The 23,962-nt window shown below is 43.1% G+C and overlaps 1 protein-coding gene across 1 annotated transcript in view; it reads left to right on the top strand.

Moving 5' to 3' along the window:
• LOC115579671 (multiple epidermal growth factor-like domains protein 11) overlaps positions 1–23,962 on the top strand; it is a 147,427-nt gene that overhangs the window by 45,293 nt on the left and 78,172 nt on the right. Inside the window, exon 6 of the mRNA XM_030413250.1 lies at positions 15,135–15,227. Within this exon, the coding sequence (XP_030269110.1) occupies positions 15,135–15,227 (93 nt within the window). The remainder of the gene's footprint in view (positions 1–15,134; positions 15,228–23,962) is intronic.

Here is a 23,962-nt window from a genome sequence, read left to right as displayed (position 1 = left end):
AGCTGTTTTGTTCCGTCCTCCACACGACTTCATATCCCACCTGGACTGTTTTGCTCTTCTAACATGGCTCAGTAGTTAAATCATTTAGTTATTTGTCTGTTTTAATTGTATTTATTGTTGATTTATCCGACTTTGTTGTGCTGTAGAGCTCGGGTCGGCACCAGATCTTTTATTTTGGAGATTGATCGGATGCACTACGGCGTTCCGGCGCCTGACTTCCTGTCTGGCTCGACCGCTAACTGCTTCTTTGTCGCTGCTGAAACGTGACGTCATGCGATCAGGAAAGTAAGGGTGTTTTCACACCTGCCTTGTTTAGTTCGGTTAAATCGAACCCTGGAGCGTTTACCCCCTTGGTGCAGTTCGTTTGGGAAGGTGTGAACACATCAATCGCACTCGGGTGCGGACCAAAACAACCGGACCGAGACCTTGTTGAAGAGGTGGTCTCGGTCCGGTTCCAAACAAAACTCTGGTACAGTTCGTTTGTGGTGAGAACATGATCCAACCTCGATCCGACCCAACTGCAGGAAGCATCAGTGCTTAACCCCGAATTTCCACTGGATACGTGTCCGCTGCGTTACGGCCCGGTCAGGTGTTTTGCTCCGCCGTCCAGTAACCGCCACCAGTTGCGTTTTGAGTCAGACACGGCGCAGTACGGTAGACAGCTGGCGTCGCGAGGCCGAGGAGTTCCCGCGGTAATCACATGATCACTCGCGACCGCAGTTAAACGCCTCTGTTATAAAAACAACAACAGGAAGTGTTCCCGACCGAAGGATCATCAGAAGAGCTTGTGTTTGTCTCTTTTTTGAGATTTGTGTGCTGTTGTCAAAACGGAGTGTTTTATTTTGAAAAGTAACCGGATGACATATTGTTGTTGTTTCAGTGCTTGACTTCCTGTCTGCTCGGTACTAAATTCAGCTGAATTGCTGCGTCGTTTTCGAATTTGGACCAATTAGAGAGCAGTTTCCTCGCGCATCACACATTTTGGTCTGCTTGTAAATGCTGCTGTGTGAACACAAACCAAACTCGAGGCAACATGCAACATCGTAACAAGTTGGTCCCTGATTCAGACCAGAGCAAACAAACTATAGGTGTGAAAACGCCCCTAAAGGTGTCACTTCAGTTGTGATGTCCAAGCGACATGTCAGTAAACTTGTCACTGACCCGTTCCTGATTTAAAAAAAACATTGTTCAGTGCAGTTTTTTATTGTTTCATCCTTTTGGAGCAGCAGAGAAACACCTGAGTCAGAGGTGTGCAGTCACACCCCGACCAGCCGGTCAGATGTAACATCCTCAGAAGTCAAAGTTTAATTAGTTGTAAACCTGAAGAACTGCAATGTCTCGTTTTATAGACGTCCATAGAAAGTAATAATCCAAATTTAATCAGCAGCATATAACAAATGTGTCTCATGAAGACTTTATTTGATATAATAGTCTTGTTAAATACTTGATTCTCTGCAGCTGGAAGCCTCCGAGCTTCTGCTGAGTAACAGGACAGAAACGCAGATCTGAGCTGCGAGCATCTGAAACAACAAACGACGTAAAGACCAGATAAACGGCCGAGTTCTCATTCTGACTGAACAGCAGTTTGACTTTTTTTCACACGGAGTTAAATCAGACGCTGCTCTCATCTCGTGGAGTCAGGGCGCTCTTAAAATGCTGCAAATGCACGCTGCGTTTGATCAAATGGCAATAAAAACATACCAACGCCGTCGTTTCCTATCAGACCGCGCTATCTCCAGGATTCAGACGGATTTTTGAAATATTCCCACCGCGGGGGGAAAGTGTTCCCTTCATATCGTCTGAGCAACAAACAAAGTCATTTTCCTGTCATCTGCATTGTTATTTTCAAACTTTTTTCCACTCGATACACACAGAGAACGCAGCCTTGTTAAAATTGCAGTGCAGCTCGTGGAACAGCGATTCAATCTCAGTCGTTATCTCCTCACTCGTCAGACAGTTATCTATATCTGCTGTTAGGGATGTCAAAGACGGATCAATCTGCCTCTGTGGATCCGTCTCTACTTTAAGTTTTACCAGCGCACGGCTTTGAAATCAACACAAACAGAAGGGATAAAAAGCTGCACAAAACGTCTAATATGGGGCTAAATGTTGTCAGATATCTTTTAAGAAACAATCTGAGGATGTGTTGTTTGATCAGCGTCTTTCTGGGTGATTTACTTTACGGAGCTAATCAGGCTCAGGCTTTTATTTTTAATAGAAGAGACGAAGCGCATCTTTTTGATATTCGTCACCTTATCAGCAGATGTGTTGGGCTTCCTTCCCTGATGTGTGAGATGGGTCTGTTTTTGTTGGTTAGTGAGATAAAACACCAGTGTTTCTCTGTGTAGCTGCTCCGGTTTTTGAAGCTCTTTTTCCAGCCAAAGAAAAACACGAGTCTCACATCAAACTGAACACCAGACAATTAGACGGAGCAGCTGAGACGACAGATGTTCACTCAGAGCTGATACCACACATACATGCCACTCTTTAGTTGAGTGTAAACCAGCCTTCAGCTTCGCTTCTTAATTGTTGGAGAAGCACACGCAGCACGCACTCTTATTTATCTCATCACATCTTACAAAGTCTCTCAGAGTCTTTCAAACTCACGCCGTCGTTCCTTCAGATTATTCAAACGGTTCATCGAGTCGTGCCAATCCTGCCTCTGTGTTGGTTTCCATTCTGTATCACGAGAGGTTATTAAAGGGATATTCCGGTGTAAGTTTAATCCATGGTCTAACACACCGTGAAACTGTGTTAGACTCCCTCTCGAGAGATCAAGTTAGCAGACCGCTAATTTACGGAGTTTTATCAACCTCAGAAACGACCGCACGACAACAATACACTGCAGTAAATGGATCCAAATATAAACCGCCACCAAAAAGCCACAAATAATGCTCAGAACAGCACCAAACTTCAGCAACAGTACAAATAGGGTCTCAGCACATAGTCCGGGGCATCTAACCTCCGCTAGCTTAGCTGGATTTCTACTGAAAAGCTGACTAAATTTACCACTCTTCTGCAGCAGCTTCCTGTTGACGGGAAGCCCCGACGAGTCGATTAACGAGTGCAGTAGAGTTCCGCGGCTCATGGATGAAAATGTATGATTATGACTCCATGGAAAAGCAATCAAAGTTCATATGTGTCTTACCTGCCAGTTTATAACAGTTATTATCGAGAGCGGACAGGGAAAAGAACGGAATTGAGCATTTCTAACCGCACTCGGTAATCGTCGCGTCGGGACTTCCCCGACCCGGAAGCTGATGGAGGAGAGTTGAAATCTGTTTTTAGCTTCACAATAGAAATCCAGCTAAGCTAGCGGAGGTTAGATGCCCCGGACTATGTGCTGAGACCTTATTTGTACTGTTGCTGAAGTTTGGTGCTGTTCTGAGCATTATTTGTGGCTTTTGGTGGCGGTTTATATTTGGATCCATTTACTGCAGTGTATTGTTGTCGTGCGGTCGTTTCTGAGGTTGATAAAACTCCGTAAATTAGCGGTCTGCTAACTTGATCTCTCGAGAGGGAGTCTAACACAGTTTCACGGTGTATTAGAACAAGGATTAAACTTACACCGGAATATCCCTTTAACAAAGCACAAGTAACATTTTCCACTATGATTAGCTCCAAATGGACTTTAGATGGCCGTGTGCCATTCAAGTTCCAGCAGAATTAAAGTGTGTGCTGGATTTACTCTGTATTCAGATAACGGCTCTGCAGTAGATTAAACTATCACCCCTCCTAATAGGTCTTTGAATCGTACTGCAGGGTTTCCCCCCCAGAATAGATGTCAGGCCCGGTGGCAGGTGTGTTTTCATTGAGTCAGACACAGCGAGCAGGTGTCTTCTCTGTGGACTCGACCTGTAGATGTTACTGATTGGCTTTACGACCATTATGTCTATGCTTCCAACTCAGAGCTTCAGCACTGTCACTACAGAGTTAGAAACCATCTACAGAAAAATCTCACAGTGCTTGGAGCTGTTTCTAGCTTTCTGGGGGTCCTTTGCAAACCGGGGAACCCCATTTTTGAAAACTGTTTTGATTGTGCAGTGGCAGAGGCAACTCCTTCTTGCCAAAACTCAACTGGAGAACAAGAGTTATTCTACCTTATTGTCACATAAACAGGAAAAGGGGAAACAGCATTAACTTGAATGATAGAAAAACATTTTTTCATGTTTTGAGATGCGATAAAAGTCACATTCGAACAGTGATTTATATGAGATTTGCTGAGGTTACAGTGGATGGAGGAGGACAGAGAGGAGACGAGGGTAACGGGTGAAGCAGGTTGATGGGTGACGAGGTCACAGACGGCCACGCTGCTCGGGTTCAGCGGCTGGAGAGGCGACACGAACGGCATTCAGGATCCAAGAGAAGAATAAAAAAAGAGGACAGAGTTGGAGTGAGAATGAAAAAGTGGGACAACTGAGGGAGGATTTATCCTGACAAGAGAGAAAATGGCCTCAGGCACTGATGAAAAATAACAAAAGGTATCCTCCGCCTGCGAGACAGAGAACCTCAACAAAAGATGTGTTCAATTTCGGGTGCTCACCCAAAAATTCAAAGTCCAGAAGCGACAAGAGAGAACAGACACTTCACCCTGCACATGATGATGTTTATTTAAGATCTGCAGACAAACAGGAAATTAAAAACAGAGCTCACAAACAGACAGAGGAAAGCCCTCTAATCAAATTAGCAGCCCTGCCCCCTCCTTCGTTCTCTGTCGGGGGGGGGGGGCTTTCAATTAGCTCCGGCTGCGTGTGCCCCACAACAAAAGACCTGTCCGAGGCCGTTAACGTTAGCGGACCCGCCCGGCGTCTCCTCCTAGTTAACATTGAAGAATTAGCTTCCGGCAATCAAACTACTCAGCCAACGGGAGCGCAGGCTGCATGTGTGTGTGTGTGTGTGTGTGTGTGTGTGTGTGTGTGTGTGGAGGCAGCATCACACAATAGAGGCGAGGGGTATTTGTCTGGGTCCGCCGGGAGAATCTAATAAAGTTGTTTACAAGCAGATGTTGAATAAAGGCACACAATACGCTCCTCTTTACCCTCCCCGCCCCTGCAGGCAGAACCATTCAGCTTCCCCTCTTCAATGAGAAAAAGCGAGGCTGCCGTATAGAATTTACCATCTAGGGTGGATAATTGATTTCTTTTGCTGGATCAAGGAAGGTATAGCAGCATGAGATAATATAAAGACCAGGCCTCTTCTCCTCTCCGCTGACATTGTTTCTGGACTGGAAGCTTCTGTCAGGATTAAAATTTTATCTGCAGGTGAACAGAAAGGGTCGAAACTGTTACTGCATTAGAAATAGAAGTATTAACATGCATGTCAACATCAGTTGACCATGATCGGATCTCACTCCACTGCTCGATATGAAAGTAAACACACACAATGTTTTTAACAGGAAGAAGCAGAGAAATCAATGTGAAACATTTGCCGAATTTGCAAAAAGGCTGAAATGCTTTACAATTTGTCAGAGACGGCGTTTCACAACATTTATAAAGTGTGTCCTAACTCAACAACTTACAAAATTGAGTGATTTTTCAAGGGAGTCTGGTGTTTTTCTCCACGGACGACAAAGACGAAGCCAATATCCGTTACCGCTTACTGTGTTTGTAGAACAAGACATTTTTAGTTTCAATTAAACTCAATAAATGTAATGTTAATGGTGAAATCAGTTGAAACAGCAACATAACAGTGATGTAAGGTCTGTGGCATCTTTCAAATCAACCAAACCAGAAACAGGAATATTACTCCAAGGACTGGATGTGGGTCCATCTTGAAATTTTCTCCCTTAAGTTGGAAAAGAAACATTAACTTCATCTGTTATATATCCAGCAGTTTAGATGCTTCACAGAGTGACAGACCTCGTGTGTCGGTTAAATAATATTCTGATTAAATGATTTGCAGCTTGTAAACACAAATATCATCAGATCACTTTATTAAGCGTCTAACTAAGCAGTTAGGTTGGAATCTCTAATCATCTTAAATTGAGTTGGATTGATGAGATATTGACCATGAAACCACAGCTGGTCAGTCTGAGCTGAGTAACTGTCAGCGGTCCAGGCCCAAGTTGGCCAACATTGCGTGATTTCACTTTAAAACCTGGAGAAGATCCAGATAGAGATAAATATTGGGTTCAAGTGTCTGTGAGGAAAAAAGTTTGAAAAGCTCTGTTGGACATTTTGTGTTCACTTTGTTCACAGATCACACAAGACCCACTTTCAATATCATCAGTGATACTGTGTGTGTCTGTGCAAACACCTCCGTTATCACTGTACGTCTGCCCTGCTGGAAGAACCAGCACAGACCAGCACCAAAACCAGCACCAGAACACATCATATGCTGGTCTTGCTGGTCACCAGCATATGTTGTGTTCTGGTGCTGGTTTTGGTGCAGATTAGAAAATAGCTAACCAGAAACCAGATGAGAATATGGTGCAAGTTCAGACCAATGAGAGCTGCTCGCTTAAAGAAAAGTTCTCTCTTGCACGTTTACTTCCTGGTTATGCAGCTCATTGAATATGCAAAATAGGGTTTCCCCTGCTGGCTCCGCCCACAACCTCCCACTCAGCCCACAGACTTTACATTCTGATGATGTCACTGATTATTACAACGCTTTTCTCAGCTTCAGAGAAGTTTCACCTCCATGGAGAGTCGACCTGGTTCGCAGTAGAAATTTTTCACAGCAGCCATTTTGACGTAGATCAATCAGGTAAACTCAGGTGAGAAACGCTGGTACGTAAGAAAAAGTCACTGCTCGCCAAAGAATCTAATGTAAACGTGACGGCACTGCTACTGGTTGGCTGCTACACAAGACATGAAAGTCTCTCTGGAGCCAATGTTTGGTTTGTTCACTCTGCTGCTGCAGAAACATGGCGGTGCAACGTGGCGGTGCAACGTGGCGGTGCAACATGGCGGTGCAACGTGGCTGTCTGTGGAGATAAGACTCATTCCAAGGTGACAAGTCTTAGTTTCTGGTGATTCAAGATAGAAATCCTCCTAAATCCTCTGAAGTGAAGAATAGTGAAGAAAAAGTTTGAATCCGAGAATTGAAACAAAATCAGCAGTTTTGTGGAGTTTCTCTCGTTAACTTCTGATTTCTGAGTGATTATTTCCATTATTTGATTGACAGAGAAGAACTGGTGATTGTACTCACGGCTGCAGAAATTTGAATGCTGCACATATCCGAGTGGAGAGTGTAATTTTTTTTTTTATATACGTGAATAATTTATACATATTTGGCTACGACCTGAATTTAAAGATACGTTTTCTTGGTCACTTGTTAAAAATGATTTTGTAAAGTGAAAAACTTGTGAACATCATGTTCCGTCCAGAGAACAAGAGCAGAAATATTCAAACTTCTTCCTCTGTACAGAACATTTTGTCATCTCATGTCCCCCCGTCGCCCCGGGATGTTCTGACCGGCCGGTCGGCAGATTTACGCGGGGATCAGACTCTGGAGAAAGATGTCAGGTGTGCACTTCCAGTCGGTCCCAGCGCTGCTCGTTCTGCCGCCGCTCTCATCCGTCCTGCAGCAGCCGATCGAGACTCAAGGGCACTGAAGTCTGCTTCAGCATGCCGAGACAATAGCTGGAATTAGGTAGCGATTATTTAATTAGATATCTATTAATCTTTTTGTCCTCGTCGCTGATGTAATCCTCCTCGTAGCTGTTCCTGCTCCGATCTACAGGATGAAAGGATTTGGCGCCCGTTTAATGATTTATCAGCTCTCCTGCAGGATTACAGGAGCATGTGTCGGTGGCTCTCTTATTAAAATCTGGGCCTGTGTTTGCAAGATGATTTTCTCTCTCCCTCTCTCTCTCCCTCTCTCTACAAAAAGATCTCTCAGCAAACTGCTAATCCTGTTAGCTTTGTGCCTCATTATGAAGTTCAGGCTGTTCTGATTGCAGGAGTGACCCCCGTCCCTCAGTGAGAAACGACTGTCCTCTGCTGTGGTTGCTGTCACAACATCACATTTACACTTCACGACTATCGCGGCCAAAATAATTCGCCCTTACGACAATACTGTGGTGTCGCCCTGCGTTGTGGGTGTGTCGCTCTCTTCTGTGGTCGTGGTTAGCTTTCTTATCCCTTTTGTCTTTTGCTTTTTCAATTTGATGTTGGGTAGAAACCAGTTTTAAGATGCAGGTTATCATCAATTATATTCAGGACCAATCTCAGGAGTCAGAGAGAGAAACCTGAAATATGTGGTGCTGTTATTTTATTCCAGCATGACTGTAATCTTTGTTGTTTGTCTTGTGAGCGACCGGCTGTCTTTACCTCAACAGGCCTTTGAAAATTATTTGAATTACTGTTTGGCAGAATTGTTGACAACTCACTGAAATAGGCAGTGTGAGGGATTGTGAGGAACCAACGTTGTGAAGCACAGCAGTAACCAGCATGTGAGGTCCGACATTACCGTGTTTTTTAAACTGGTGCACAAAGAAGAATCCAGAAACTACACATTCAGTCACTGTGTTTGTTCCTCTGGTGGTCGTGGCGGACAGTGAAGCAGATAATAGAAGCGAGACACGACCACAGGACAAGAGGAAGAAGTTTTAAAAATGGCGGATTATTTTGCGGAGCGGTTATGTGAGATGGTGAGAAGTTTTAAACGTCTGTAGGATGTTAGTTCGTCCGAGCACTGAGACAAACAGCTATTACAGAGCAGCTGGGAGGAGACTGGATGGAGATCCACCAGAGAGCGATTTGACTCTGAGCTGCACCATCATCCTTCATCATCGACATGAGTGAACGCAGCATCACTTTGTTTGTTGAAATGAGATCCGTGTTGGAGGGATCATTGTTGCAGCAGAAAGTAGGAACCAGTCTTCTTTTTTCCTTATAATCAGTAACATTTCATCATCAGAGAGATTTTGCAACATCATCGTAACGCTGCGTTTGATTTAGTCGCCTGTCGCTGGACAAAACGCAAATAACACTTTAAAACATGTTCTCATCTGTGAACATTCCCACCAGAGACATGTAAATGGATTTATACTGAACTGAGCAATGAAGACAACAGCTTCCACGCTGCTTCACAACATCTTCAAACTCCGTCTTTTGTTTTTGTTGTTTTTATTGAAAGTCCCCCAGTGGTAGAAATTACAATCTGGTATTGAATCTTGAATCTGACCCTTGTAATTGAATCCCATAGAGACACTAGCCAGCAACCTTTTTTACAAGAAGCTATAGGGATTAAATTATTTGTAATATTGATCAGTTCTTGTTCAGATCTTTTAATCATTGTTTTCTGTCTTTATGAAAGCACAAACTTGTTCTCATCACACTACAACACCTGCAGTGAGCTGCAGCAGTCAGAGTCTGTTGTGTTACTGAGCGAATGTAAAGCTCTCAGTATTACAGGCCGACACTCTCCTCCACCAGTATAAATCTTTACTCAGTGTGCCGTGCCAAGAACATGTGGCCGCGAGGATTCCTGTCCTAATGCACAAAAAAAGCTGTAAAATGTTAACACGCTGCCACTATAAATTTAGAGAGGACGACCCCTCCGTGGCTGAAGAGCCATAAAATCGAGCTGCACCGCGGCCGGTCCAACTCCTGTTTCCACCGGACCAACTCTCCTTCCTGCTCGCACACTCCCTGCAACTTTCAAAACTCAGCATTTCACTTTTTGTGCTGATTTTAAATGAAACCCCATCACCTTAAAACACACCTAGATTGTGCGTGTGATGCAGGATTAGTTGGGTGTGTATAAGTTTGCATACGAGGGTGGATGGTGTCGTTTTTTACACTAAAGTGGAGTTCATTTGTTCGTGTGCACGTCTCTGGAAAACGGCAGCAGCGTCTCTGTGATGGAGGAGCTGAAGTCTCCGAGCTGTCAGCCCGTCTTCTCCCGGCGCAGTGCCGACCTGATGTATGATGCAGTATTTATACTGCGATACACAAGTGATCCAACAGGATGAGTTGGAGGGGATGTTACAAAGAGTTCAGCCTTCACACTGAGTTAGCGACACAGATGATAATAAAGCTGTTTTTACCTTGATTTTTTTATACCATGAAGGGAGACATATTGTGCTCATTTTCAGGTTCATAGCTTTATTTTGTGTTACTGATAGAACAGGTGGACATGCTGAAAACATACCTGTGTTCTCATGCTGTCTCTTTAAGGCCCCTCCTCCTGAACACAAACCCTCTTCTGATTGGTCAGCTCACACACGTCTGAGCCGACACCAGAGCAGCTGCACTAAATCAATTCTTACGTACCCAACTTAGCCGCGAGGCATAAATCATGCACATGTGTGACATGGTGACGTAGTGTGATGTCACAAAGTCACAGAATTAAAGGTGGGACGACCGGCGAGGCGTTCAGGAGCAGTGCTTTCTGTGGGAGAGAGGAGCTTATTTTAACTTTTATGGATATAACGCACTGAATGAAAGTACACAAATAAAAGCATCCAGTCATCGTCTCGTTCCTGCATGCTGATGGAAAGTCAGGTGAAGTTTTAGTCCACACAACATTTCTGGAGCTTCGCAGCAGATCCTTGTAGGGACTTAAATCAGAAAAATATTTACAATGTGGGGAGACGGTTGAGCTTATACACCCACTTTAGATGATTTGCCTGCTAACTCTTTAAGCTTTGCGGCTACAATGAAGTTTCTGGCTTTAAAAGGGGTTTAATTAACATCTTTTCAAATCATTTTGCTTGAATTACACCAGACGAGCTGTGTGGAGCCAAACTGTTCCGACTTCTTTGGGTTGTTTTTCACGTTTTAAACAAGTTACTTCAGTTGTGTAGGAGAATGCTGCAATGAAATGTTTTGTGGACTATGAAACTGATGACTGAATTTTGATTTCTGGGTGAACTGTTCCTAACTGTGGTGCACTGTATACATAAAGGATGACACCCAACAAGGTGCACATTAATGGAAGACATGGAAGGAAATTAATTCTTGATTACAGACACCTTGAAGGGAATTATTCCCTCTTATATCCTGATCACCTGCCAGGGAAAAAACAATAACTGTTAGAAATAACATTTGCATATATTATTTACCTGTTTTGTGATCAAAATATAGAAACATTAACTTGTTTTTCCGGCAGCACCTGAGAGTTTGATAGCTGAAACAATCACTACAAACCATCAGGTTTCCTTAGATGGCTGTTAGCCTAATAGCTAACGTTATGCTAGCAAGATTCGGGAGAGGTATATGTATATTAGACGTTGGACATTATAGGAGAGATTGTACTAAGGCAGAGCCACCAACACGAGATTTATGGCTGAAAATTGTGAATGACATATGATCCAGAAGACAGAAGTCACAGGACGAGAGCTGAAGAGGAGCGAAGTCGAGAGAAATGGACGAAGTTTTCATGTCGGCAACGAGATTAGAGGACGAACAACTGAACGTGTTTAGACAGCTGAGCGATCCGGATCTGTTCATGTCATTTTTCTTTCTTTTGAAAGTATAAAAAACAGGAGAGACAGATACAGTATATTACATTATACAGTATAAAAGAGCCGAGCGTGAAACTAAAACTTGACTTCATGATGCAACGACATCATCAGTTGAAGTGAACGAGTCAAAGTTTATATAATTAAAAGTCGTTCTGATGTTTCACTGGGTTTAAAGTTTGAACGTCTTTCTCTTTGAAGTCAGTAAGAGTGACGTTTACAGATTCACTTTAAGGTCTTAATTGTGATATAGAGGTGTGTGTGTGTGTGTGTGTGTGTGTGTGTGCCTGTCATTACTCTTTTCTCTGTATTTATTGCTCACTCTGTCTTTGTTTTTGTCTCTCCCTGCTTCCTCCAGTCTTTATTTGATTTTATCCTCTTCATTTTTCCTCTTTGTCTCTTTACTTTGCCTCCTCTTCCTCCTCTTCCTCGCAGCAGCCACCTTCTGGCCTCTGAGCTAATCGCTGAACAAGATAATGACACGGCAGCGGTGTGAAAGCGCTGCATCGTTTATTACGCCGTGATAGAGTCGTTTGTTAGGAGCCTTCAGATACTGCGTGACAGCTCTCAACTGTAAGGTCGTGTCATGATGAAATATTACACCAGTTGGAGAAGCTGAAGGTGAAAATGAGGATGTCACTGCTGCTTTTATCTGTTCGCTGTACGAGGTAGATAAAGTGCCTCACACGCTATCAGCAGACGGGCGCGTCGCATCGCACCGTATATGAGTTCAGTTGATTCCTTTTAAGGTCGGTGAAATCATAAATATTAGCAGACGCTCACCATTTGTACTCGAATGTTAATCTGTTCATCTTTGAAATAAGAAACCCCGCAAACAATCACACTGTGACACGGTGCAGCCGTTATACGACGACTCTGAGGGGGAAGGTTGAAATGACAAATGGGCACTGACTCCATTATTTGTGTGTTTTTTATTTAATCTGTCATCTTAAAAACTTAATGTACTGCATCAGAATTATTTCTACCAAATATAGCAGAATGTAAAGCAACAACCAAATCTCAAGAATAAATGTTGGCTGAGTACGTTTCTGATTGAATTTCTGTTTCTCTCTCGTCACCACGTTGTGCTTCTGCTCTGCTGAGGTTCAGGAGAACATCATGGTTTGGCTCAAAATACGAGATTTAATCGGCACAATTATAGATGGTGATGTTCAGACTTCTTTTGAAGAGATCTCCTGAAGAAAAGACGTAGTTTTGTCAACGCAAAATGTCAGGAAAGGCCTCGAAAATATCCAGCAGTGTAAATCAAACCCCACCAACGTCTCCTCCACCTGCTGACGTGGAAGATGGCTAATAATCAAATGCAATAGCCTCCACAGTCTCAGCTGGGAGATGAATAGCATGCAGGTGGTGGCTTCATGCTACGCTCCACAAGCTCTCTTAGCTTTAAAGTTTAATAAGTAAACATAATAAACTCACACAATGTCCTATTTTCGTTTCTAAACAGAAAAATACCTCCGTACACCGTCCAAATCAAGTTTCTCTCTCTGGACTAAAAAGAGTTTAATCGCCTCATTAACTCATCGTTAAACTCACTTCGATCAAACTGGACCTGATCCAAATTAAAGCCACCAGAACAGTGTTGGTTTGTCTCCACAGTCACGTCTGGTTCGGTCCAAATAATCCTCAGTTCACAGTAACATGTGAAGATATTCTGTCTCTACACGCTGACGATGTCTGACTCTCTCTCTCTGTCTTCTCGTCCCGGAGTCACAGTCCATGTCAGAGCTGCTGTAAATCACCTCTGTAGTGTAAATCACCTCTGTACTGTAAATCACCTCTGTAGTGTAAATCACCTCTGTACTGTAAATCACCTCTGTAGTGTAAATCACCTCTGTACTGTAAATCACCTCTGTACTGTAAATCACCTCTGTACTGACCTCCGTCACTCTCAGAGACTGTGTTCAGTCCCAGTCGGGGAGTATAGTGAGCCCCGGTGTTAAGGATGCTTTTTGGCCCAGAGAACTTGTCTGAAAGATTTTCTTTGCTGGCCACTTAGTGCTCTGATAAGCTCTATCAATAAACTATGCGGACCTGGGGCAAAATCTGGGGCAAAGAGTCAAGTGAAGACCTTGCTTCACCACTCGCTGCCCCTCGTCAGGCTTATAACGAGCTCACTCTTATAAATGAAGACGAGTCAAATCAACGTAGCGGTCGACTCAATATCTTCTGCTACCTTTAACATTAAACAGTTCAGGTGGAGAGGACAGAAATAAAATTGCGTGAAACAAACTGAACCGATTACATTTCAGCAGATCCTAAACAGCACATGGTTAGAGGCGGCTGTGGCTCAGGGGTGGAGTCAGCGTTGTGTAGTCCAAAAGGTCGCTGGTTCAATTCCCCTGGACTGCATGTCAGAGTCTCCTTGGCCAAGATACTGAACACAAAACTGCTCCTGATGTGCTGGTCGGCACCTTCCATGGCAGCCACCGCCATGTATCACCAATGGCACCAATGTATGAAATACTCTAAGTCGCTTTGGACAAAAGCATCTGCTAAATGCCCTAAATGTAAATGGTGTGAAAACACAACACAAAGTCACACACACACTGAGTTTTGCCTGTGTATACTTACACATTTAACTTATGTTTCACTTTTCAAAACACTCAAAGACGCCAGCAAACCAAAGACACATAGAGGACGTCGTAAAAGAGGGAGTTAAAAGTTGCATGCAGTGCTGAAGAGGTGTGTTTGAAGGATTTCTTGAATGTGGTCAAAGAATCAAATTGCTTTTTAAAAAGTCCTCAATCATTCGTGCTCCGTGTTAAAAGATACTCTTATTTCAGCCTAATGTCGGACTTTAAAACCAGTCGAATTCCAGAAGACGGTTTCATATTTAGTTTGTAAACATCGTTGTCTGTGTCTGAGATGTGGAGACTCCAAACGTTACGCCTCGTCTCTGCCCTCGGGTTAAACCTGAGGCGCACTTCAGCTCAGAGAAGTCGGGAGGAGCTGATTTTTAGCTTCCAGCAGTTTAAACTTCACTTTTTCTGTGTGAAGTTTTTCAGACTTTCTATTGAACATAACATAAAATAATTAGACAATCTCATTAAGAGATGCTGCTGTTGATGAAAACATCCATCTGTTTATCTATTCAACAGTGAGGCTGGTTTGTTTCTGTTGGCTGCTTCCCCAAAAAACTTCATGTTGACTGTCTCACAAAACTAAAATTCCATAAAATTGTTAATTTCTTCCACATTGTTTCTGGGCGATTAAAGTCAAATTATATAACTTGAATTTAATGAGGACTGAAACATTAAATTGAACCACAGGAGCGTTTAGCATCACTTGTTCTGATACAGTAGAATCTGTGAATAACGTGACTTTTGTTGTCCGACGTTTCACAATTAGAGAAAAGAAAGTTCCAGCTGTTACGCCTACGTGTTGTGTAAATTGAAAATGTGATGTTTCAAATTTGATCAAATCAAAAGTTCCCATAGAATATAAGAAGACATGATGCAACAGAATTTTTATAGATTGCTGAGAGAAATGTTTGTTTCTCAAGTGTTTTTTTGGTAAAGTTTGTTTGAATAACACTTGGACTGATGTTTTGCTGTGAATAAAGACGAACGCATCCTGATTTGTTGCTGATCACCGTCTATAAACTTTTTTTTTTTTATTCAGACGCTGTTACTGTAAAGAGGAATTGATTTAAGAGGACGGTTGGATATTTTTAAAGCTGATGTATCTTCTTCCTCCTCAGCGTTGTGTACTGAAGAGTGTGCCCACGGACGCTGTGTCTCTCCTGATACCTGCCAGTGTGAGCCGGGCTGGGGAGGACTGGACTGCTCCAGTGGTGAGTCCACATTGAAGTCATCACAGTAAAGCTCATTTTAATGTAAACCGATCAGGAAAGAGCTGAGGTTTGACGTTTCCTCTCATCAGAAAATCTGGTATGCACTCCAAATACCTTTTACAATGAATATTTAAGTGGACAGAAGCTAAACTGACCTCTAAATGACACGTGCCTTCAAAATTTAAAGCAAGATTGCTTTTTAGTTTAATTTTTAAAGTTTCTAAAGAACGAAAAAAGGAAATAGGTCACCGTGCAAAACACGACTGTGCTCCTTTAGTATGTGACTGTACGATACATACAGACGACCGCACGTCAGTTCAGCTGCAGCGTCTTCATGCACCTCCTCCAGGTTTATACAGTGAAGCACGTCAGATCATTAACCTACAGACTACGACATGACATCATCTTTGAGACTTTATCTTCAAGTTGTTTAAAATCAGTGATGGAATCTGAATATTAGTATATATTGATATGAATATCTGAGCGTTAAAAACTAGTGTCAGTTTATTTTTTCCAAAAAATGTTAAATATTTACAAAAAAAGCATTTAAAAGCGTCATTTAATGCAAATTTTCAGGTTCATACTTTTATTTCGGGGTCATAGTAGAATAAGTTTACATACTTTAAATTAAAAAAAACACATTATTTTTCTCATATGGTTCATTTCTGCAGCTTCACTCTGTTTTAACCACAGAGTGAGACATCTCGCCTCTGTACAATCTTTGATGAGAGTTGCAGAGTGGCGGGTCATCCCAAGTAAGGTAGTGTGATCTAAAATAACGCAGCTATAACAGCAGCAGCTGTATGTCTGCTGACTGACTGAGTGTATATATCTTATAATGTACATATTTATATAACGCCTGTTACATAGTGACACACATCAGTAACAGAAGTAAAGGATGAACCAGGTGTTTCAGGTGGTGCAGCAGTGTTTTCTGTTGCAGAGAGTGATTCTCTTTGGCGTGGACGTTGGGTTTTTTCACTTTGCAGAACTTCTGTATCAACAAAAATGCTTCATAATACAATAAAGGAAACGCAAAAACCCAGTCAGCAGAATATGACCTCTTAAAGTTGTTTATTAAACAATTTGAACAAGATATGAGCTGAGCAGGACCAGAATATAATTCATATATGCCACATATAAAGATATAATCCAATACATGTAAAAACAATATGTAAAGAATACAACAAACAACAAACATCTAAACGGTCCTCAAGTGCACAAAAGAGACCAGCTCCTCTGATTCTGCTTGTTTCTGTTAATTGGCAAAGTGGAAGTCAAATTATTTTGAAGGACCAGATAATGTTTTGGACCTCATGCAGTGAAATCTTGATCTATAGATGAAAAGACTTTGTGATGGACTCTGTTTGTAAAGTAGCTCAAACATCTTCTGTACCGACTTTTCTTGCCACTGTCTGTGATCAACTTATATTGATGTCTCAGATCTCCACGTCTGATGGAAAGATCTGTTTTGTTTTACGCTGACAAAGTTTTAAGATTGTCAGAGTTGTTTCAAATGTCATCGGACCGAGTTGGACGAGTCCGATCCACTCTGAGTCTCTGGCTCAAAACTGTTTGTTAGTGGAAACTTTTTTGCTCAGTGTGTTGTGTTCACTGTCGTCTCATTTGGACCTGCAGCCTCAGTTAGTAAGAGGTAACCTGCACACAGAGGGTTGTCTGGGTTCACCTGCTGTAATAATCACACCTGATATGCACAAATCACACCTGCAGCAACATTTAACTGAAGGTGACGGAGGAGCATAACGATCAGATGGTGGCATTTCAGAGAGACACCAAATCATCTGACGTTAACCTTCTGTGGTCATAAAGAAAAGAGCACATTTTCCACAGTAGAGGTCAAACTCAAAGTTAATTACAGGATAATAACAGAAATATTAAATGAGCAAGTTCGACATCACGAGTTGCAAAATGCTGCGCTGGTCGTTAACGTAGTTCAGCTCAGTCTCTCGGCTGGATCTCCGTTTGGCTGAAAGTTTGTTGGCTGTGTTGCAGTCAGAGCGGCGCTACAGTCCGATTTCCCAGCTGGCTGCTAGGAAAATATTTCTTATTATCAGAGAAACATTTTTTATGTCGGTGCCGCTGTACTGAGCTGTGAGCTGCGATAGAATAAAACTTACTCCGCTGTAGAACAGACAGTGCCTGCATCTTTCCCAGCTGCAGATCTGCACGATGTTTTGTTCCTTCCTCTTTCACCAACAATCTTTCAGGCACTCGTCTTGTTTGAAAGAAAAAATCTGCACATGGAAGAAGTTATTTTTTGTGACAGGTGTTTAACGCTGTGAAAGGTTTTTATTTAACCCAAACTGTGGACCCATGGATGTGTTGGCATTAAAGTGAGGTGTTGTCAGGTGTGGACTGTTACCTTGAGGCAGCAGAAAGCGACTGTGACTGCAACAAGTCGCTGGTCCAAAGTCAAAGTCTGTTTCTATTTTAAGAGCACATTACTCAGATACTAAGATGAACCTACACAGGCAGCTTCACAACTTGCGTACACAACGTGCATCGAAAGCTGTGGTTATAAACTATGTTATAAATCAGGCTAAAGGGATATTCCGGTGTAAATTTAATTGAGGTTAGATGCCCCGGACTATGTGCTGAGACCCTATTTGTACTGTTGCTGAAGTTTGGTGCTGTTCTGAGCATTATTTGTGGCTTTTTGGTGGCGGTTTATATTTGGATCCATTTACTGCAGTGTATTGTTGTCGTGCGGTCGTTTCTGAGGTTGATAAAACTCCGTAAATTAGCGGTCTGCTAACTTGATCTCTCGAGAGGGAGTCTAACACAGTTTCATGGTGTGTTAGACCATGGATTACACTCATACCGGAATATCCCTTTAAACTTTTAGCTTCTGAAATATCATTTTCAGACAGGATTCATCAGCACAGCTGCTTCACTCCTAACTGTTTCCCTGTGTGAGTCTGGACGGCGTGTTTGACCTTTTCGATGCGTAGACGAACACAGAACCATTGAAGTTTATCAGCTGTGAATGTGGAGATACACATATCGTTTCTGCTGCTGGAGGATCAATGCAGGTATTGTCATTAAGACTTTCCTCATTAAAGACGTATTTTATCCACCTGCAGCAAAACCCTTATTGATCAGAATGCTGATTTTTATGACTATGACTATTATCCGTGGACTTCGATCTGTGCAGCAGCGCTCCGTCTCCCTCTCAGTTAAATGTCAGTGTATTTTCTAAAATACAGTCAACAGCCGAGGAGCAGAGTCGCTGTTTAATACCAACGCTTCGGGTCCTGATGCGTCTGGCTCTTAAAGGGAGATGACACTGAGATTAGTTTTTATATATGTTCCGCCCCAAAACACACCCAGTATTAATTCAGAGTTTGAATCCAACCCCTTTCCGCCACACACCTCACTTTTTTCATCCGTTCTTCAAGCAGCAAAATGGACTTGGACACGCCCCAAACGTCTTCAGACGGAGCGCTATAGATTGTTTAAATTGGGCCCCGATGACGTTCTGGGAAAAACGCCAACAGGGCGATATCAGATGGACCAGACACGCCGCCTTTTGAATGAGCTGAAGCTGTTGAGAGGTTTTACAGGAGGATCAGTTGAAGAGCTGTTACGTTTAGCTTTCGAAGCCCGCTGACAAAACATAAAGTGTTTCTGAATCTGACTGGAATAAAAAGTTCTGCAGCAGAGCGGATGAGATTTTGTGTGAGGCCCCGGAAAAAGTGAGAACTTCAGTACGTGAAATAGAGATAATCTTTGTGTGTCACGGTCACTGATCAGCAGCTCTGTCAACGGGAAAAATGTTCTGATTACACCTTTAAACTGGAAATGAAGCCATCGCATCTCAATATGAATCTCATTTCCACTGTTTTGATCGGCTCAGCTCTTCAAACTCTCATCCCGGCCGCACCGGTGCTGATGGAGTCCAGTTCAGTGTGAACTCTAAGTGAGTGTGTGTGTGTGTGTGTGTGTGTGTGTGTGTGTGTGTGCGGTTGGGGGGATTTAAGGGGGTATTGACACTGAGCGAGTCCCTCAGCCCCTTTAGTCCCACTTTGTTATTGGTGTGCTCCAGCCTCCCCTTTGTTTACCTGTTTTTATTGCTGCCCAGGTGCTGAGGGACTGAGGCCGAGTCCAGACGGGGGTTAGGTAAATCTCCCTCCACTTAGGCTAACGGGAAGAAGGCGATGGAGTCTGTCGATCAACTCAATCTCTCCCGTCAGCTTCGCTCTGGAAGTTTGGCTCGCTCGAACTTCCTTTCTTCGGTCTGCTGCAGATTTCTGTCCTCGCTCTCGCTTCCATCTGTTGTTTTTTTATTTAGCGATGAAGCCGAACTCGTCATGCATCCGCCTCGCACCTCGCCAGGTGAAACTGACGACTGGGAAATAGATTAAAAAAACCTCTTTTAGCCAGGATCCCATGTGCGATTGCAACGTCGCCGCGTGCCTCCTCACATCCCGACAAAAGAATCTGTCATTTGCTCATTACCTGTGGAAGAATGTAATTTACTATAAAGATGCAGCGCAGTGAGGCTGAATATCTCCTGCGGGGATATCGAGCTTCTTCCTGCAAAGACTGAGCGATATTTCATGCACGCTCTCGCCTGATTGGTCAGAGGAGACGCATCCTGTGGTCAGTAACAGATTTCAAGGTTTTATTTATTTTGTTGTGTGGATTTTCTAATACACTCCGGCTCCGGATGAGAGCGGCGGGCTTCACGAGGGTTCACAAAGACAATCGCTCACAGTGTTGAATGAATTTTTCGTCTCAGAGGAAGAACGGGCGCATTGCTGGATCCTGATTGGTGGACCGCACCGGCCGATCCAGTTCTGATGAGTTGGGTCGAGGCTCTTTGAGCTCCTGTGTGTAATGAGTTTATCTGTTCTCCTCAGAGGGAAGATAAAAAAAAAAAGATAGTAGATAGAAGTCCAGCTTCAAATCTAATCATTTCAATTTAAATCGCCTCAGTGTTACAATCTGTACAGTGAACGACGTCCTCCGTCCTTGATTCGAGTGAGAAAACACTTACATGTGACCTCAGGTGTGTAACGAGGCTCACAGCCTGCTGAGAGCCTTTCAGGCTACGTTTACACGATGACGGTCTGAACAGAAGACGCCAAAGTGGCGTCGCGTCTTCACTTTTTATTCCACGTTTAGACGAGCGTTTTCGGGAGGAAATCTGCGTGCATACAGTGACGCAAAACGGCAAAAGTGTGTGGAATTCGATTGGGTATGCATGCCAGGCGGCTAGGTGGTAATTACAGATCCTTCTCTGTTCAGTAATACTATCTGTGCATATCCTGTACATTTCGTGGAAAGACTCCTGTACGTTTATTAGAGCTGCCAGAGCAGGTTGAAGGTCCGATGCATGGAAATAAACCGACATGTTTGTTTATTTCCCTGTACTGGTGCATGTATGTGACGTTAATTCGTACGCGACGTGAGCAGATCTGAGCAGAGTTTTGCGCGGAAACGCTGCGGCAGAGCCTATTCAACTTTTTCACTCTGGAGGGTGGTTTCAGATTTTTTAAGCCGTTTTTGAGCCCCAAAAACGCTGTCACCATGTAAACGGGGTCTCAGAACCGGAGAGTCGCGCCGGATGTTGTCGACTTGCTCAGATTGTGTTCATTTCCTAACTTTTCGTTGATTTTTGTGCTTCTGTCGTTAGTACGTAGGCTGTGTAGTTAAATGGTTTACATCCCAACCTGCACAGGGTGTTTTATTTTGAAAATCCATTGCATGGCGTATATGGCTCTTGTGTCTGACTCCATGTCGTCCGCTCTACCTGCCCCTCCAGTGTCAGGTGACGGGCCTGCAGTCAAATTAGCAATAATATCTAATATGCCAGTTAGACCTTCAAAATAAAGGTTGCTAACAGACAGTTTACACATCGTGACATATTTGGACTGTTATTAACGTTATCAAACAGTCGTAGTTTGGTTAGGTCATTATTATTTTATTTTTTTTTGAGTATACTACTATTTCAAAATACAGTGTGTGTTCTTGCACGTATGTCATGTGCAGTGAGTGCACAGATGTGTAGGCCGTCTTTCATACAGGTCAAATTAAACAATGAGTCTTCAGTCTTTATTAGAGTCCTGCCACAGACACTAAATCATTTTCCTTTTTCTTAGAGCGCTGAGAGATTTTCCAGAAACATAACAAATAAAACCTTTTAAAATAACTTACACAGCCTGCCTTTGTTTTTCTCTCACTGTGTTGAACTGTATGATTCCTGTGGAGGTTTTACTGACGGATGTTTCTGTCATTTTGTCCACAACACTTACATCAGTGAGGGTGGACCGATGAGATCTGAGAGGCTGCACTGAAACAGTCGAGCTTTGGGCCCTAAAACCAAAACAGTTGGTTAGAAATCGCTGAGGAAGCTGTCGAGCCGCGTGTGAACCTCCGTGAGTTCGTAACTGCGACCGCCTGCCTGAGACGTCTGTGTGGTAACAGAACACACGAGAGGATAATCGAGCCAGTAATTATGTTTCCTTCACAATCTTCTTAGTTAAAACATTTAGTAACATGTAGATGTGATTTCCAGAGAACAGACGTCCAGGTAAAGAATCACTGAATCCATTTTTACATGATTACAGTGTGTGGGCGTCTTTCCTTTTGTAGCAGCGGTAGAACATGAGCTCAAACCTGAAGTGGGCTCTCTGAATGAGGACACTGAGGGAGAGGAGAAGGCCACAGGATCGTCCTCTGTGTTGTCTTCTGCTGTGGCTAACCAGATTAGCTGGTGAAGCAGCGTGAGAGCCTCGGCCGCCTTCCCTCTGCAAACTTTGTTGCTCTGCCAGGAAATAATGAAGAGTGAGGTGAAGCAACGAGAGGAAGGCGAGGATGAGACGGAGAGGAGACGAAGGAAGAAGTAGGAGGCAAGAAGGAAAGAAGTTGTAGATAAGTAGAAATTTTGATGGCAGTCATCACCTAAAGATGGTGATTCTGATGAGAGAGATTATCAGGAAGGAGGAGATGAAGGAGGGACGATGCAAAGAAGCTGTTGGAGATGGTAAAGATTCATTATGTAGGCGCTGCTACACCGGCAATTTATGAAGTGACTAATTTTGATTAACTGATTATTTCTGCAACCTTCAAAGTTGTGTTGGTTCAGTTTTATTCATATTTGAATCATCATATTCCAACAATTAAATATAATACGATATTAAAAGTTGTTATGCAACGTGCGATGACGCCAAATAAAATTAATCCGTAATTCACCTCAGATGCATCAAACTAAAGTAACGAGGCTGTTCTGAAGCTGTGAGGAGGAGAAAGTTCAGATGTAGAGAGGAGAAGTCACACAGAAACTCACGTAAAGTACAGATACATGAAACATCTGCTGACATGACGTATTTGTACTTGAAAAGTGACTCAGATGTTAAAGAAAATGTTTTAAACTGTCTTGAACATGTGTGCTCCCCATGTTGTTAGAGTGGATAATTAAAGTGTCCTAACGATGCTCCAAAGTCATTTAGTCTCATTTGTTCGTTAAAGGGACAGTGTGTAATATATCAAGTATTTAGCGCCATCTAGCTGTGAGGTTCTACAGTGCAACACTCCTTTGCTCACCCCTCCCGTTCTGAAGACGTTGGAGACGTTCCGGAAGCTACGGTGGCCCTGACGGACAAGAAACTCATTTTCAAAATATGGACTCTTTCCCAACAGCGTCGAGTATTTCTACTGATTCAAGTAATGAGGTAAAGATGTAGTTAGTTATTAGGGCTATAGAAATGTAAAGCTCGCTGAGCTCCCTCTCAGTTACGCAGTCAAGCTAGCTCTGAGCGAAAGCGCGTTTAGCCTTACTACGTAGTACCACGTAGTGCTTTGTGTCCCTCTCGGCAGTCCATAGTTTTTTTAAAACCGGAAAGACATGGCGGCCTCCATAGAGCTTGCCCGTGCTATGTATATTCAGATAGGTAATTCTTCGCTCAGGAGGATAAGTCAGATTGTTGGCAGAGGTAATTGTACACCAATGAGGACTTACTTATGAACGAAGACGTTGATTTGAGTTGACAAATTACTTAAATCGTTACACACTGTCCCTTTAACATTATCGGTGCAGAATCCTGTCAAAGAGTCGTGTGGAGGCGAGAAGTTTCGACATTTTCTGAAAGGATGTTATCCTAAATAATAAGAAAGAAACCCTGAATGTTACTGTGAGATTATAATAATTAGTGATTCTGGACTCTTAAGTCTCTCAACAGATATGAAAAGTAGTTGTTTTGATGATGTAACTGACCTGAAAGCAGCAGTCAGAATCCACTTTGCAGCCGTACGTGAAGCTTCCTGCCCGTGTTGGATTCTGTAAAGACAGATCATCAGTTCAAACATTTGATTTCAGGCGTAATCTCCCTTTATACGACCGCAGCTCTCATCAGAAGCCGTCCGTATGAAGCAGCAGCTGTCAGTTTATCACAGACTCGTGAACGATGCTGACAGCGGTGCAGATATGTGGATGTAGACGGTCATAAATTGGGAGCAGGTATATTTGATGTGAAGAGTTTTTGTCAGACTGAGATCGAAGCCTCTTCACCCTCTGCAGACACCTGAACCTGCGACTCTCCGTCCTCTCCCTTGTGGCCTGATTGAGGTGACAGTGTAATCACAGCTGACCACAGGAGATGAGGGTTGAGCACAAGGGCTTATGGGTAGCTGACCTCCCTGCTCCCTGTCCACTGAGGCCGGGAGGAGTCAGCGCCGCTCTACAGCGATGATTCTTTGCAAACCTCCGCTCT

The sequence above is a fragment of the Sparus aurata genome, chromosome 4 (genome assembly GCF_900880675.1).
Source record: "Sparus aurata chromosome 4, fSpaAur1.1, whole genome shotgun sequence".
NCBI lineage: Eukaryota > Metazoa > Chordata > Actinopteri > Spariformes > Sparidae > Sparus > Sparus aurata.
This window is presented reverse-complemented; position numbering and strand designations above follow the sequence as displayed.